An 18,483-nucleotide genomic window follows, 5' to 3' on the forward strand; every position below is an offset into this window, starting at 1 on the left:
GCTTAAAGTATTTTTATTACATAAAATAGTATTCTTTTAAACCTCTCGCTCTAATGTTTTAGAATATAGTCATATTTCAGTACGTCCATGTGAAGTGGTGTTAAGATTTTTTATATTTATTAATTTTTAAAAGCATTTATAAAACAATTAGTAAAAAATTATATTGACAATCTCTGTGATCCCAAATTTGACCAGAATTAGGCATTTTATTATTCAAAAAATGGGCAAGATTTACCATTTTGACGTACGCTGAGCATGTGGGCCGTTAAGGTGGATGCGAATAATACAATTTCTGATAGAATACAAAATGTGCACCTGCGGCGCCAACACTCTACATTATATATTTGTACATGTGTATAATCGAGGAATAATTCAAGTACGTTGGTTTTTTTTTTATATAAAAATTGTGTGAAAGTTAGTGTTATAAAATGTGTCAAAATATGAATCTGCAAACTGCGGTTTCTTCGTGGGAGGCGTAACATGATATGTTTTAATTTATTTATCTTATAATCTGCACGAAATAATAATATTATGCTATGATTAGATCAGTAGACAATGTGACAAGGAACGTCGGTGCAATATTTTGAAATATGGATTTTGACCACATTCACCGCAAAGAACAATTTCTATTTATATCATACAATTATTATTTATTTCAAATACATTACTACTGGAAATTGGAATCCACAGTCTACTTACACCATGGATGGCGAGCGATGTACGTTTAGTAAAAAGACTATGAATAATTAAAAGTAATATTATTGGAGAGTCCGATTAAAATGTTTGTAAATGATGAAGGTGAACACATTACTCCATACATATTAATTTAATAAAAATTCTTCTGTTCAGCATGATTGCGAACAATTATTGTCGACGATGAATTATATCAAATCGAAAGTAAGACATAGTCTTGATACTCTTGATAATGATTTGACTGACGCGAGTTTATTAGAAATCTCCAATTATAAACCGTAAAAATAAATTGACATCAGACAAACAACATCAAATGTCTTACTAAATTGTATTTTTTGTATATTACCTATGCAAATTTAGAATATAATTATATCTATATGATAGGTACATACCTAAGCTTGTTTGCTAAGCTTACGATGCACCATTCAGTAAAAGATTTCTGCTTATAGTTTGGTGCACTTTCCAAAGGTTCGTCATCCCTAATCTAGATCAGCTGTTTATAAATTGTAGTGCACGTATCATGCGTAATAATATGTACCTTGCATTTTTTATTTGGATCGCAACTTATAACTAAACTGTGAAAAAACTAGCTAGAATCAAAAAATGCTTCACGTGTAATTATCATTACCCCACAAAATTGAAAAAAGCTTCCCAATAGTTCGCGATCCATCATCAGTTTGAACAACGAGTAAACTTCATTATGAAGATATATATATATCCATACATAGATAGATGTGTATTATAATCTTTATCTGTGCGTCAACACAATATTCTCTAAAAAACTAAAAAAACCTAACCGTAATGCATAACAACTGCAATTTCATACATTTCACCGATACTTTTCATTTTAAATAATCAATATGTACGTAACAATATGTATGTAACTAAAATTCTTATAGATTTAAAAATATATATACCTATATAAAATGAGTGTCTATTGGAAGTCAAAATTATTTACGTTGTATTTTATGAATATTTTTATCATTAAAATATAGCTTTTTAGAAGGTTACCACCGTCCAAACTCTGGTCACAGCGATTTTTGAAAAATAGTTAAGTACCTACTTAATTATATTTTTTAATTAAACTTACTCCTAACATCGGAAAGAGTGATGAAAAATATGAAAAAAATATTTATCACATGTTTTTGAAAAGTAAAATATAATATTTTATATTCAATAAATTGTAACAGTAAAATACTCGAGATGAAACAAAATTCAAATTTAATTCCCGTAAATATGGCTGTCCATACTAACGATGGCCGAGCGGTTACGGCGACGGCTTATAATATCGTAGGTCTCGGGATAGAATCCCGGGTCTTTAAATTCATATATTGTTTTCAATATGTATCCTTGGATCGTGTACCTAATAGGTTGAGCAAGTGGCTTAAATTTAATGTAACGAAAAATGTACACAACCTCCACTTAGTGGAGGCCAATAATTTATGATCTTAGGATCCAACACAGTAAAATATTACCTCTTTTGTTACCTACCACAGCCTACATTCCTTCAACAGGCACTCTTCGTCACTGCCACATACATACTCGCCATTACAATTTATTAATTATCCATAACCGCAATTGCGTAAAATATGGAAATAGACAATAATATAAACTAAAAAATAGCGACAATATACCAACCTACAAGGCTACAATATATTATTCTAATATTATATTCGTATATTCATTTCGTAGATGTCTACTCGTAACGGTGCGGGTGCTCTAAATTGAAAATGAAACCCAAGTCTATAATAGTGTCAAATCGAATCAAACGAAAAAATTCCGTGCTCCTGGGTAGGGTACCCTATGACATTTTTTACATATTTTCCTTTTAGTTTTGGTACCCGCTTGATAACTTGTAGTTATAGTGCCCTAATAATTTTTCCGTTTATTTTCGACAGTGTCGGCTTATAATGGCGTGGATCCCAGGTTCGAATCCTTGATCTGGCGATCTTGATCGCATATTGTTTTTCAATTTATGTTTGGAGTCAGAGTGTGGACCTAATAGGTTGAGCAAGTAGCTAACATTCATTTCTCATAAAAACAAAAATGTGTTAATGCAAACCTCCACAGATCAAAAGAAGAATGTTTTTTTCTGAGACGAAAAGGCGTAAGTGATATTTTGATAAAACGACTCATTGGTGTAGAACAGTGGTGGCCAAACCGTGGCGCATTGGATGATTACAAGTGGCATCTTTGCATCTACTTATTCTTTTGAAGTAGGCGCCATAACTGAATCCATCTTCATATTTTCAACACCTGGTGCTCTCAGTTCAAGTCATACAGCCTTATTACTCATTAGTTCGTCCCATTTTTGACAGTTTACAATTGTAGGATGTGAACAGTGTGTGTGCATGAAAGAGAAGCAAGGTCGCGAATAACTGATTCAAATTAGAAGAATTCTCTGCTGCTCTTAGTAACAAAGACTAGCGAAATCCAAACACTCAAAAGCTCTCAGTGCTCCATCCCGCTCAGAGCTCTCTCTCTCTGATCACATCCAACAACTGTGGTCCAGAGTTATCTTCACCAAACGAGACTCTCCGGCAGCTGTAGCACCATCAGCGGGGTCCATGACAGCGATCACTCTCTCGTCCAAGAAATCATTTCTGCCTATTGTAGATTGGTGCTTCAATAAACGTGTGGTTTTTGAACTGGCATAAATTATTTAATTTAATTGCGTGTTTGAATTATTCCTTTTCCTCCCCTAAGCGAAGCAGATCCTCCCCCTATCCCGAAAAGGTGCTTGAGTTGTATGGCGCATCTGAACTCGTCTGTGAAAAAAATTGGCGCATGGTATGCGTACTAAGAGTTAATCCTCGACAAAATTACAAATATATTTTGATAGGATAGTTAGTAAGTAAAAGAGACATTTGTCACTTGTCCTTTTATTATTGTTTGTTTCGGTCCTGTGTTGACTGACATACCAGTGTGGTAGTGATAGCATGGCCCCCATAAGGGGGGGCTGACAGGGCTCTAGCCTGGGGGCCCGGGTTCAGGAGGGGCCCGGCGTGGCGAGTCGACCAGATAAGTGAGATAAACACGCATCACAAATTTGCTTTAATAGCCAAAAAAGTCACCTGCGGCTATTTTCCTTCAATAATATTATTTAAAATTATGTGGTTGTACGTTACAATTCTTCCATAATTCAAATAGATGTACTTATTAATATATATTAAAAAAACACTAAATAATATATACACATTAATTTTACCTCGTACCTACACTATTTGAAAAACGCTACTGTAGAGCGTCTCACTGTTTTTATCCTTAGCGATAGGTAGGGGGCACTGCCAAATATCCTAGCCTGGGGGCCCGCTTCGGGATGTGGGGCCCATGAGTTATAGTGTGCATAAGCAATTTAGTATGTGGAAAAAATTATAATATGTTATAGTGATTCCTCTATTTCTTCATCCGTTTCCTTACCTCTTGATTATACGTGGACTTTCAATACTGTGTGAGCCAAAAAGCTATTGTGTTTTATTTTATATATCTCCCTCTGACAGATTTTTTGTTATTTTCTTTCAGAGGAGAGCGAACGTTTCAGAGCAGCCCAGCATGCGGAACTTCGAGCTGCTTTGGCAGGCGGGGTTCCTCTACGGCCTCAACTTGCCGCCCTCGGCCCCGAAGCTGGTCTGGTCGTCAATATGGCCCCTTCCGGAGCCAACACACTATTATTCACGTAATATGTGTTTTAATTTCCCCTTTCATCATCGTCTTCTCAAGTGTATCGTCTACTGCATTTACTAAATTATAATAAAACCTCTAAAACATAAATATTAAAAAACACCCAGAGTAAGATTCAAACTCACATGTCTTAATGAATGCTTATATCCAACATACTGGTGTGTCGCGAAATTTTTTCAATAAATACAATTTTTGTATTTTTTTTAAATTAATAACGTTGATGTGTCGCGAAACATTAATTGATTTTTAAAGTGTGTCACTAACTCAAAAACGTTGAAAAACACTGATTAAGCAATCAATCCATAATATGTTACTCTTGCACCATCTACCAAGCTTCCACATAGATGTAGTAAATAAATAGATAGTGTTTGTACACATATATACCTACTACATAATAGTTTGCAAGGAAATCTAAGCTAATTCTTAGAATAGACAATGCTGATCACATCAAGAAACCTACCATTTTCATTTTTTCAAACAATCATACAATCATGCCAATGGCATGCTAAAAGTTACCATGTCTTCAATCGATCTATGTTCCGGAATTGGACTACCAATATTGTAATTAAAAATCAATTTCTAACATGATTTATAGTTGAGGTCAGAAGTAATCCAAATTTTTAGTAATATTGTCCTTGCACTTGCTAATAATTAATGTTACACCTCAGATAGTGCAGTTATTAATATTTTTTTGCAAAAATGACAGATCGAAAGGTTAATAGATAAAGGCACTCACCCAGGTAGTGAAAGATGTGAATTTTTATTGGTATTTATTTTTTTCTAATAAGAATGAAATTTTTTTTATATGATAAATTTTAAATAATAAGAATTTACATTCTTATCTCTTGTGTAGATTCGGTAGGAACAAGAAATTATATATTACATTCCACAATATTTATGTTTTAATCGATCGTTATTTTTGTTGTAACACCATTATAAAACTAGGCACTCGATTGTCTTGATAATGGTGTTGCAACCGAAATAGTTGTCTACTAAAACCACTATGTTTATGAAAATTAATTTTATACTATCACACTTACTCATTCCATAATCACCTCCTTTTTATCCATTAGTAATCACATCAATGATTCAATTTAAAAAGAAAATGTTTTCAAGTTGTCTTTTAAATTCAAGTTTCATTTTATAGAGCATCAGAAATGGGTCTAGTCGATGCCGTTAGAGCGCTAGTGACTGCAGGTGCCGATGGCCGATCTCATCCCGTCACTCGATATTCTCCTCTCTACGTCGCCTGCTATCATGGGAACAGAGACATTGCGGAAACACTTCTGCTCCATTTCCCGGAAATGGTTCAGGTAATAATTTTTATTCACGAGACCCATTATATAATAAATATTTTATGATATGATTACTGTGTCAAAATATTTAATAAGAGTATTGTAACGCTCTGAAATAATCTTCGTAAATCCTATCACTCATACTGTCAAATGATACACTGGGGATTTTATTAAAATAAAATGGAATATCATAATATGATAACATTCAACGTGTTAGTATTTCTGCTTTCTGCCAGGCTACATAATTTGACAAAATTCTAAAATCAACTAAGTAACATACATTTTTATCTTTCTAAGATGCGATTCACTTTGAGTTTTTCTTAAAATGCTAATTGTTCAGTCAAGTGATTATTATTTTGAATTACCTACGCCAGATGTCGGCAACCCTTTCCCCATGGAAGACCCAATACAAAATTAGAAAGGGTTTTACCTTTCAGCATCATCAGGCACTATGCACACTCTTAAATTTCAAGTTAAATCGTTATAAATACCTTTAAAATGCTGATGTTATTATGCACTAACTGAATTTAATAGCATGCATAGGCTATCAGTGCTGTAGGTGAAAAAATCTAAACATACTCTCAAAATTGTAATATTCTCATTCCTTTCATTAATTTCCTCTTCTTATAATACACCCTTCAGCATCACATCAACTCCAAAGTAAATTGTCTATGCAATGAAAATATAAGTACATGTTTAATCATAATATAATTATAATACAGCTTATTGAGGATTACGGTCCTCAGTATTATACATATTATAATAAATTATGCAAGTGCTTTTACAACGGCCAAAATGTTATTATACGATGAATCCATAATAAATGTTCATCCATGAATTTATCAGGCTTCATTAGAAAATTAAAAATATGCTAAAAGTTTATTGTCAAATACATTGTTATTTTACATGAACCTTCTACAAAGTATGTGATTTGAATATTTCAGCAACAAACTGTCGAGAGATGGCTCCCTTTACATGCAAGCTGCATCAATGGACATGCAGAATTAGTCTCTTTACTTTTGAATTTTCCATACCCAGACAGATTGATGACAACATTAAGGTAGGTATCTACACAGAATATTGTAAAAGTATACGTTTTCTTTACATCAATTATTATATCATTATAATGTTCCGGTAATATATATTTATAAAAAAAATAATTACATTGGTTATAGGGACATTTCTGGAGAGTGGGAATATCAAGCGGTGTTTGATATCAACCACCGAGACGTAAGCGGTCAAACAGCTTTCTATGTCGCCTGTCTTCTTGGTAATCGTCCTATAGTTGACTTGCTTCTTCGACATACTGTTCGGGCAACAAAAGTTCTAACACAGGTAAATAATATATATTATTATAATAAATAATAATAATAAATGTTCATGGAGAATTATAACCAGAGGGTTGGAGCAGACCCTGGACCAGGGTCTACTCCGCCCCGGATAAAATTATATGTATACCTACAAATGATACAAAATTTAAAAAATGAGTAGTTTTGAAATAAGGTTTATCCTTTTCCTTTCCTTCCTATCCTTTTCATTATTAATTCTAAAGTTATTTATCACTCCAAATAATTCCAGTAGTAATAACTCCAACGCTCTGATTATAAGTGATATAACTCGATATGATGCGTCTATTAGTAAAATCGAAATCCACACATAGTCAATACATAACTAACAACAGATACTTACATTAGTAGCCACTTGATTTTCATGTGTTTCGTCTTTTTGCAGTATGATAGAAAAAATAAACCAAAGTTAAAACAAATCATTAAACAAAAAATTTTATATATCACAAACATAAATGGTAAAATAGGTTCTCTGCATCCTTTTTTTGTCAATGCATTTTAAATAGTGATATTTGATCGAAATATGTATTTTGAAATACACTAAATTTAATAACATTGACAAAAAAATCTTTATCTGCTTCTCTCATAGAATAAAATTTGTGTTTCTCAACCTTTTTTGGCATGTCACCCCATTATGAGTCTTATATTTTTCTGTGCCCGCCAACCCAATACAGTTGTCAGGTGGGAAAATTAAAAAATTGCACTGTGAATTTTTAATGAAATTATTTCAAGCATATTTTTAATGATCTACATTCTACACAGTACCTACTGTTATTTTTTTTATTATTATTAAATTGACACTACCTCTATTTAGTGTGATTGTGATTGATGTAGACTTGCCCCCCCCGGTTGAGAATCACCGCAATAAATTAAATTAAAATATTAAAATTAATTAAGTCATATTCAGAACATAATAAATACAGTTAATATTACTTTTCTTAATTTTGTTATTAATAAATTTTTCAGGAATCAGAGTCTCACGAAGAACCATTGACACCGACCTCAGTGAAGAGTGTAGACCGTGGAATAATTGTCAGTCCTACCAGAAGAAGAATATCCGACGGCATTCAATCCATTATGTCCCGCCTGACTATGAGCAGCAAGCAGCCACTCAATTCTCTTGTAACATTTTTTTTTAAATTCATCCATTAGCTACATAATATTATTTAAACTTTGCTACCTATCCTAAAAAGGCACCAAATTGTCCCATTCCAAATTTTATTCATATTTGTTAAAAATTAAACCCAAAAGTAGGCCGTCAAAATATGAAACAAAATACTACAGCGTAGAGGCAATCACCTAATGGAGATTATGTGCACAGACTGGTTGTTAGCCAATCCCCTTACCTATGAAGCATCAAACACAGATTGAAAAGTTAGATTTTTGTCAAACGCGGTATTCGAACCTGTACTATTAGAGCTTAAAATATTACTCCTAAGTTGAAGTTCTTTCTTTGACAGGAATCTAATACGGATGTTCGAGTGCGTCCCGTGCTACTGGATATGTCCATTGGAGCCACACAGGACACTTGTCTCCGGGCGGCTATCAGAGGAAGACACGTGGATATCGCGCAAACTCTCTTGGCAGCCGGAGCTGATCCAAATGCGCCATGTCACATTCAGGTAATTATATCATTCTCCTATAGAGTGCCATTATTTGTATAGGAATACTCTATATTCCCTTCTTACCAATTAATTATGTATCCTCGAGATAGAATTCTTTAAATTTAGAAAACTTTCTTTCCCTTTCCACTTTTCTTTTCAACAAAGAAGGTTATATGATGTGTGCGCTGATTCATTATATGTCCCAAATAATTTGGACTGTAAATAGATGTAACATTATACATTATTTCTTTTATAACATTTGAAAAACATTTGCAAGCGCATTAAGCATGGTTAACTTGATAAACTCTACAAATATGAACATCGCTCAGTTGCCATTCCGATTTTCTTATTCATTCATGAAATATGGCGACCATTTTTTATGTTCAGAGTGATTAATCACTCGAGTGTAGTAATAAACGGTTTTACACAAATTTTATAAGATTTTTAACTAAATATTAATGCCAAAGTGCTGGCTGTTTATCTACTAATCATGACGGATTATCTTTATATTATACGCCCTGCAAATTTCAAATAAATGTATTAGCAGTATTGTAAAGTTCACTACAAATGAACCTGGAATGCAAAGTCACTTGTAGCTAAGTTCATATCTCTACAAGTGGTCCTTTTTTTGCTTCAATTTCATACATTTAGGCTCCATCTCTATAGGAGGTTTTCAACATCTTTGATTTGGCCAGATATTTAAAATCAAGCCATTACACAATGAAATAAAATCTTAGATAGCCTTTCACAAATAGTTCCATAAATATTTTTTTGTATTAGTATGGTACCGAGTATGTAGATTTTTCATTAAAATTTCTCTTATTTTACAAAATAACAATAGTAATAACCACTACTTTATCTAATAATAAATTTTGTGTTATATATTCAAGTAACATAAAATGGTAACCTTATAAATATACTACTTAAATACTTTTTCTTAAAAACACCTCAGGTAATTACTAGTATTTTACATTTTTTGTTGACAGCATTCCAATTCTCATCATGCATCAATGGGATCATCTCAGTCACAATGTTCAATGTATTCAAATATTCCCCATTGTTCGTCAAATGGTTCGACCTCCTCAGCATCAAACACAAGCATTCCTGCCACTCCGGAGCCCATTAGTCTACCAGCATTAGTAGAAGCTTGCAAGTAAGCCATTCAAAGTACCCAACCAATTCTTCATTCTTAATTTTTTTACGTTTTACGGGATTAGAAAATAAATGGCTCTAAAGTTATGCACCTACTGGTGGCCTGGTTGATAGAGCAGCCGTCTCTGAGGCTATGGATCGCGGGTTCAATCCTGCGGCTGGGCATTATAAATGTGCGTGGTTTTTCAATGTTTGTTTCGTCCATTGCAATGATCCATTGAGTTTAGACGATTTCTCATAGAAACCGTTATTAATATAACCTCTATTCTGTGGTGACATGCTCTGCTTAGGACCAAAATACTCTTTTAGATATTTAACCTTTTGATACACCCCTGTTACAGGCGGGCTTCTCCCGGTGTAAAATAATCATTTAGTAGCTTAAGTCGAAACGTAACCCTGACCTCTAGAAACGGCTTCATAAAACATCTAATCTGATTCCTTGCTCAACCACGTAAGTATTTCCTTTTAATTTAAAAAGTAAAAATGATGATGGATGAAAGAGATAATTTTAAGACTAAATATAAGGATTTAAATATAATAAATTTTGCCGCGCATTGTGCGTGAAATCCTCGCGCGCCGGCGCCAGGGTCAGGCTCGTGATTCGCCGAATCAAAGATCACGCGATAAAATTTGGCCAATCACGAGAGTCCTTTTTTTGCTGGATGGCGTCGGTACGAGGAATTTAAAAAGAAAGAAAAAAGGATGTTAGTAAGCGTCCCCTTTCCGATAGGTATGGACCTGACGACTACAACTGTAAAAATCCCAAATATAATTTGTAAAACTAAAAATTAAGAAAATGTAAAATATAAACAATATCACGTTACGAGCATGAAGGACTGTGTTTTATTTACACTCCAACCGTTTGAATTTCTTTTTTTGTGAATCCGGGGTTCGATGGACGCCTGAGCTAGCCGCAGGAACCCCGGGGATCTCAATGGCGCCCTTGGCAACGTGAAGCTCGAAGAATCGCATGGATTCTTCCGAACCCGCGAAATAAAATTTACGCCCGCGAACGCTAAATAAAAGTTTACGATCCAGGAGCCGGAACAACCAAGAAATGGTTAACTAAAAAGCGGACTCCGACGTAACCCTTATCGAAGAAGAAGTGCTGTCTCCAACATCAAACCGGGAGGGCCCTCTGGTGTTCGAAGACAGTCCACATACGGAGCTGACCGCGCCTAGCGTCGTGCTGGAGACCGTAGCACCAGCGCGTCTCCAGTACGACGAATGGCTGCACAAATCCCACCTATGGAGACCAGACGCATCATCGACGGTATCCAGCGAGGAGGGCTCGTAGAGGCCACGGCCCACTCACGACGAAAAACGGCGAGCAAAATGCCGATTTTCCTAGGGTATCACTAACATGTCGTGTACCCTAGTCGACCACGGGATGTTTGGTGAGGAGAGAAAAAGGAAACGCGAGGCTAGGGAGCCTCACAAGAGGGCTGAGAAGGCGCGCAAGCTGAGATGAATCGAAGAAGCTGTACGGGCGCAGGCTCGACCACGAGGAGATGAAGCAGGACCAGTCGCCAACCCTCTAGTCAAGGGTGAACGCCGAGTTGCTGTTGGAAGTTTCAGTGTAAACAGTGTAGTTAAAAGTGAAGATAATAATCGTAAATATCCGGAAATTCTTCTAATTACGGATAAAAAGTTAATTAAGGACCCACTTTCTGAGCCCTATAATCTTAAGTTCGTTAGTAAGAAAAATGTACATTCTAGTTCTAAAAATAACGCTTCGCAAAGTGACGCCAATTCTTTCCGTTCAAATAAAGTAAATATGAATGAATTCGAAAACATTAACATTGAAAATCGCAAACAATTTTATAAACGGGAAAGAGGATATTCTACAGTAGCGCGAAACCTGTTTCAAAGTTACGCCGTGTTAATAATTTGAATCCAAAGAGAAACGAAGAAAATAGTATACGACCGTCACTATTATTTCTTTACAAATTACCAATCGTAAATTTAACACAGCGAAAACGGAACGGGAATAATAAGGCATCACTCGACGAAAGTTGTTATGTTAAATTTTAATAAGTTAAAATTAGGTATAAGAGGATGAAAGTAGAGATTGTATGCCTGTGATAAAAAAAAAAAAAAGATGAGTCAATAAGCCGTAAATTTCTCAACGGGGTTTCAATAATAATAACAAAACGTGAGAGGCACCGCAAATCGGTGCGGCGCGCCTTGGAATAGGATGTCGGGCGCGTAAAACGAAACAACAATTTTTTTTTTAATAAAGTTAATTACACAGTTTTAAGTGTACTGATTCAGAAATAAATATAATGAGAGGGTGGAATATTTCAATTTTTAATATCAATGTGATTTATACAGTCAATACAATGTTGCAAAATAATTATGGGTATTAGGGTAAAATATTAAAAGTGATAGTAAGTACCATAAGTACAATGGGAAGATTTTATATAAAATTAGTAGCTATTTAATGTATGGGGTAGGAGTAATTAATAAAGTAAACTCGAATAAATTTAAAGTACAGGAAGTCTAATGAACGAATAAATTACTAAAGAAAGAGAAAGAATAAATACAGATGAAGACAATTTGGAAGCACAAAGGGAGCCACCTCTCGAAGTAAGCGCATCCAAAGGCAGCGTAGCCGAAAATTCATGATACCAAAGCTTGATGGTGTGGAGAGTGCGCACTCTCCTTTCTCGTGCAGGTTCATGGAGAGACTAGGGACGTGACGCCTGAAAGATATCGTGAAACAACAAGAGGTACTTCCGAAGTGTAACCATCTATAAAAAAAAGAAAGGGAAAAGGATACTTATTGTAAACATCCATCCTAGTACCTGTGGGTAAGCCGTGCCGCCGTCAACGAGCCTGGCCGTTGTACCGCTATACGATGCCTTGCCCGCAGTAATAGGAACAGATGGAGACACAGTACCTGTCCATCTATGAGGTGATACTCCAGAGACCAGCAGATCAGTGGAAAACTTTCCACAGAAAGATATCCGCTGCTCGGAACGAGCCTGGCTCAATAGTAACGCCACTACCACGCCCTGGTTGCAAAGGCAGACGACGCCAAACGAGGTACGCTCCTATTGCACCAGAAGAAGTAAAACGTAACACGAAATAATAATTCCGAACGAGGGCCAAACGTCTACAAATGTAGCCCCTAGGAATACAAAAGAAAGATTGGAAAGCGCGAGAGTCAAAGACTGCAGCTTCGCGACCCCTCCACTGACTAATAAAAACGAATAAAATAACAAGAAAACCTAATTAAAACAAAGTAACACAAAATAAATGTACTACACTGAAATTAAATCAAACTCTGACCTATTCAAAAGTATCGCGAAAGCATTGCTTTGAGCTGAAAATAATAATCCAAAATAAATATAGAAAATAATAAAAATAGAGCTAAAGTATAGAGTTTTATGTTAGAATAGTTAGATTGTAGTTGAATTCTTTTATAAACTGTTTATCATGCCATGTACTTAACGGATGAACAAGGAATTGGATGGGTGGCCGATGAGATCAGGGCGTACCTTTCGACTTTAATCCAGATGGGGCGAATGATACACCCCTGTTACAGGCGGGCTTCTCCCGGTGTAAAATAATCATTTAGTAGCTTAAGTCGAAACGTAACCCTGACCTCTAGAAACGGCTTCATAAAACATCTAATCTGATTCCTTGCTCAACCACGTAAGTATTTCCTTTTAATTTAAAAAGTAAAAATGATGATGGATGAAAGAGATAATTTTAAGACTAAATATAAGGATTTAAATATAATAAATTTTGCCGCGCATTGTGCGTGAAATCCTCGCGCGCCGGCGCCAGGGTCAGGCTCGTGATTCGCCGAATCAAAGATCACGCGATAAAATTTGGCCAATCACGAGAGTCCTTTTTTTGCTGGATGGCGTCGGTACGAGGAATTTAAAAAGAAAGAAAAAAGGATGTTAGTAAGCGTCCCCTTTCCGATAGGTACGGACCTGACGACTACAACTGTAAAAATCCCAAATATAATTTGTAAAACTAAAAATTAAGAAAATGTAAAATATAAACAATATCACGTTACGAGCACGAAGGACTGTGTTTTATTTACACTCCAACCGTTTGAATTTCTTTTTTTGTGAATCCGGGGTTCGATGGACGCCTGAGCTAGCCGCAGGAACCCCGGGGATCTCACTTTTCCACTCGAATTTTTTTTTATAGGTACATACCACCCACTCGAGACTTTTTTCCGTAAAAAGCATAATTTCAATATAAAACATTTAATTGGTGAAAAAAATGTAAAAAAAAAAATATTTTTTTATTTCTATAAAATAGATTTATAATGAATATACTGTACTTATTTTTAGTTTATTTATAATTCTTCATTGTGTGGTATTTCACAAAGCAATCTCCAATATGTAATCCTGGCTTATCACAGAATCGTAATGAAATAGCGGTATGTAGAGAAGTGGCTATAAAGTGTAAATCGTCCATACATATAGTTATGACTGTAAATATGATCCAAATGATTTGCCTTCAAATATACTTGTAATACAAGCAGCCGTCTCGTAAATTTTCTAAATTAGTTTCGGGCTCATAACAACTCATTCCCAGTGCGGTACACATTATCAAAAGATTTCTCAAAAAATAATAAATCGATATGTAATAATTTTCATTTGACTCATTAGAGTATTTCACATTATATTTGTAAGGTTCTGAATCGGCATAATATAATAGTAAGTATTGTCATCAAAAACAGTCTATTCAAATATAAAACTGTAAACTATACGAGACGCCCCTGCGCAAGCGAGAACCAATAAAAAAAATAAACACTTCAAAATCATGCGTGACAAACAACTTCAGTTCACTTTAGTCTGGAAACGTTCAATAAATAAAATTTATGTGACAAAAAAACATTGCTTGCAAGCAAGCGACCTACGAATAAAAAAAGAGAAGATTCCGATAAAAATACTATGTAGAAATTACGCACGCAGTATTCTTTTGCCGACTTCTTTCTCAGATAAATGTAATAACCTATTATTATTCATTCTAACTTGATTGAAATCGCATTATAAAAATTGCTGAAAATATTACAAAAAATGACTTTATTGGCGTGCCGCCGCTACGGCGGCACTCGAGTAATACAGGAAACTTCTAATGCCGCCGATATGGCGGCACTCGAGTGTTAAGGGTTAAGTGATGGAATAAGATATTATGATTAATTTTTTAATTAACTGATATAATATGAAACTATACTTACATATTATAATATAGTACTAATATATTTCAAAATAAATTTAATAACCATCAGCGCATCTATTCTATACACAAGGCGGCTATCGAGGGTAGTTTATCATATTTATATATTGAGGTATTATAATTGTTATAATAAGTTAGCCGTCTCAACTGTCTATCTCGCTCTAAAAGTTAACACATCCAAGAGAGGTGTTGTTAAAACATAACACTTTTTGACACATCAGATGGTTAACTTATTATATGTAATATTATTATATATTATATGCATAAATATGATAAACTACCTTCGATAGCCGCCGTGTGTATAAAAGAGATGCGCTGAATCGGTTTCGTGTGTCTAGAAGGATATGGTCAATACCCAAGAAATATAATTGTGAAAACCTAATATTAATATCTTACTATAACTAGAACTATATAAATTAGACTGTCGAATATTAGTAAGTAATAATAAATTATTGATTGTATGTCGTCTTACTCGCTTCATTGAAATATTTATGTTCACTTTCAGAGCTAGAGATCATTCCCTAGTCGAATTACTTCTCAAGCATGGAGCGCTCGATATGAACTGTCAGGCATTAAGAGAGGTTGCTAATGTTGGCGATGAAATACTAGTCGCACGATTGCTAGCAATAAAGGTCAGTAAATTCTGACTATTTAACTAAATTGTTGTTTCATTCAATAGTCGTCTGTGGTAATAGAGACCATGTTTACCGATAGAAATTACTGGTACTGTTCGGTTATACCGGAGGCAGCGGAAAACGCATTTTGAAAATAGTCGATAAACTGGATTATTTGTTAGTTTGGGTTAGTTTAGGTTCGGTTAGGTTGGGTTAGGTTAGGTTAGGTTAGGTTTGGTTAGGTTAACCTAACAAATAATCCAGTTTATCGGCTATTTTCAAAATGCGTTTTCCGCTGCCTCCGGTATAACCGAACAGTACCAAATTACTATATCTTACTTAATTACATACATGGTAACAAACAGTGATTCTATTTTACGAGTAGAGATATCTAACTGAAATGTTCTCTCTCTCTTTGCTTGCACAGGCTTACCCAGACCCCGAATATAAAATTAATAAGCGAGGAATGACGGAGAGTATGTCAGTTGGTGGACTTCTCAGTCCGGGAAGTGTTGCCAATCCGATAGAAGCAGGTGATGAATCTCCTCCTCAACAACGCAAAACTCCGCTTCTTACCTATAGCTCAATTTTTCCCAGTCAGCCGGCGATGCTCAATTGGCACAATCAAAGTTGCCGCCTCACTACTGTAAGGTATGTTAAAACAGCCATAATTTTTGTCTTTATGGATATTGAATTGAATTATTAATGTGCTCCAATAATATTATAATATATAATAATATACATAATATGGTCCATTTTACATATTTCAAAATTAAATATGTTTTTAGAATGTCCTGGATACAGGAGGCAGCATTGCATGTTAACCCGCGTCTCAGAAGCTCGCCGCGTGGCCGATCAGTCGCATTACATGCCGTCACCCGCATTGATATTTCTGGAAACGCTCTAACCTTTATTCCGTTGGCTGTACTTCAAATGACAAGTCTTAGGTGTGCAATGTTACAATATTGTATCAAATGTTTTCTTAATGATGGTGTAAAAACCAAAAGCACTATTGAAACTAATATATTAACAATATTAATTTGTTAAATTAAAATATATAATTCACAGGTATCTAAATGTGGCCCAAAATAAATTGGAACGCCTTCCGTGCGCTTCTGATGCTGAAGACAATCCCGAAGAAACGTCTTCGAGGGGTCGCCGTAGTCGTAAATCTTCAAATCAAAAACATAATCCTGATGAATATTTTACAGCACCGGTTCTAGAAGAAATATATCTTCAGGTATAATAAATTTTGTGAAAATAAAATATTTATTATTTTATTAAATTAGTGGATGGATACTGATCAAGACAATTATATGTAGTCACATCCTATTATGATTATAATTTAGTTATTTTTTTGGTACTTGTCAAGTAGTCCAATGTCAGGGATGGCCGAGTAGTAACATGTCGACTTATAAAGTCGTGGGTTGTGGGTATGAATCCCGGGTCTGGCAAAATCAAAATTTTTTTTTCAATATGTGTTTGGACCCAAAGCATGGGTCTAGACTCTAGAAGGTTGAGCAAGTGACTAATATCCATTTCTCATAAAATAACAATATGTTATAAAACCTCTGTGAAGCGGCCAAGATCCACATATTTTTTTTAAATTTACCTATCAGTATCCCTTTGAAATGGACAGAAGTGGTCCTGTGGGTCTATTCTATACTTATCGAACACTAAATTGATAAATAGTATCAAACTTAGGGTAGGTTTGTATCAAAATATTAGCACTTATTGTAACAATTACACGAAGCCGGTTTTTATTGTTGCAATAAGTGCGATATTTTAACAGCAGCAAGATAGGTGCTGTTAAAATATAGCACTTATTGCAACAATAAAAACCGGCTTCGTGTAATTGTTACAATAAGTGCTAATATTTTGATACAAACCTACCCTAAGTTTGATAATATTTTTCACTTTATCACTTTAGCGGTCGATAAGCATAGAATAGACCCACTGATCATTATTTAATTGTATGAAATAAGCATTACATAACAAATGATGTTTATTTTAATTAATACAATGATCTTCCACTAAGAATTGACAGCTAACACCATGAATAAAATTATTATTTACACAATAATTTTTCCATGTAAATAGTGATGTATATTGACGTGTGTTGTATATTATATCATATTATATCCCCGTACAAAAATAATTGGACTTTTCAGGAAAATCGTTTAGAAAATTTACCAGACGCCCTCTTCTCCTTGCCTGCACTAACAACTTTGGACGTTTCCAACAATAAACTGCGTAAATTGCCTTATGCTATTTGGCGGGCACCTCGCTTGCGTGACGTCAACGTCTCACTCAACCTCCTGAGAGATCTACCGACGCGATTAGAACACGTATGTCTTTATTACTCACATTGCCACTATTCTAATATGCCTCATTTATTTAATCAAATATTTTTTATACTGCTTCATTTGTAGGATAATCAATTTGTTTAACTCGTCAGGTTTCCCTAGCTGAAGACGCTTCGGCTCTCCTTTCTCCTTCGAACTCATCACAGGACGTTCGACTGCCAACTTCCAATTCCTCAGGACAGCTGTCGGTGGCTTCAACGGGAAGCGGCGACGGAAGCTACGGAATGAATGGGCAAGGTCACCTCTCGCCCGCGTGTTCTTCATCTTCCTCTTCAGTGCAGCGGCGCAGCTGGAGCGTGGACCGAGTGTCATCAGCGCGAGATCCTTCCAGTTCCAGAGACGGTTTCTACGAATCCGCAACCCTGGATGAGGAATCATTGCCGTGTATTAAGAAGGTCGAAGGGGTCATGTGAGTTATCATAAATTCTCTTAATTCATTTAATTTAATCAAACCCTTTTGCGTATATACCGTAGTGTATCTGATGAGAAGCACTCTCTCACAGGAAAAACCTTTCCCAAGAAAT

General features: G+C 35.1%; 1 protein-coding gene across 1 annotated transcript in view; it reads left to right on the forward strand.

Moving 5' to 3' along the window:
• Window positions 1-18,483, forward strand: part of Lrrk (Leucine-rich repeat kinase) — a 100,220-nt gene that overhangs the window by 31,942 nt on the left and 49,795 nt on the right. The window contains exons 4-16 of the mRNA XM_085946759.1: window positions 4,216-4,369; window positions 5,522-5,687; window positions 6,614-6,729; window positions 6,845-7,004; window positions 7,982-8,137; window positions 8,476-8,637; window positions 9,606-9,772; window positions 15,485-15,611; window positions 16,021-16,244; window positions 16,382-16,540; window positions 16,662-16,833; window positions 17,765-17,941; window positions 18,052-18,368. Of these exons, the coding sequence (XP_085802885.1) occupies window positions 4,216-4,369; window positions 5,522-5,687; window positions 6,614-6,729; window positions 6,845-7,004; window positions 7,982-8,137; window positions 8,476-8,637; window positions 9,606-9,772; window positions 15,485-15,611; window positions 16,021-16,244; window positions 16,382-16,540; window positions 16,662-16,833; window positions 17,765-17,941; window positions 18,052-18,368 (2,257 nt within the window). The remainder of the gene's footprint in view (window positions 1-4,215; window positions 4,370-5,521; window positions 5,688-6,613; window positions 6,730-6,844; window positions 7,005-7,981; window positions 8,138-8,475; window positions 8,638-9,605; window positions 9,773-15,484; window positions 15,612-16,020; window positions 16,245-16,381; window positions 16,541-16,661; window positions 16,834-17,764; window positions 17,942-18,051; window positions 18,369-18,483) is intronic.

Source organism: Rhyacophila brunnea, unplaced genomic scaffold (assembly GCF_057557595.1).
Source record: "Rhyacophila brunnea isolate RB1 unplaced genomic scaffold, BYU_Rbru_1.0 scaffold_2, whole genome shotgun sequence".
NCBI lineage: Eukaryota > Metazoa > Arthropoda > Insecta > Trichoptera > Rhyacophilidae > Rhyacophila > Rhyacophila brunnea.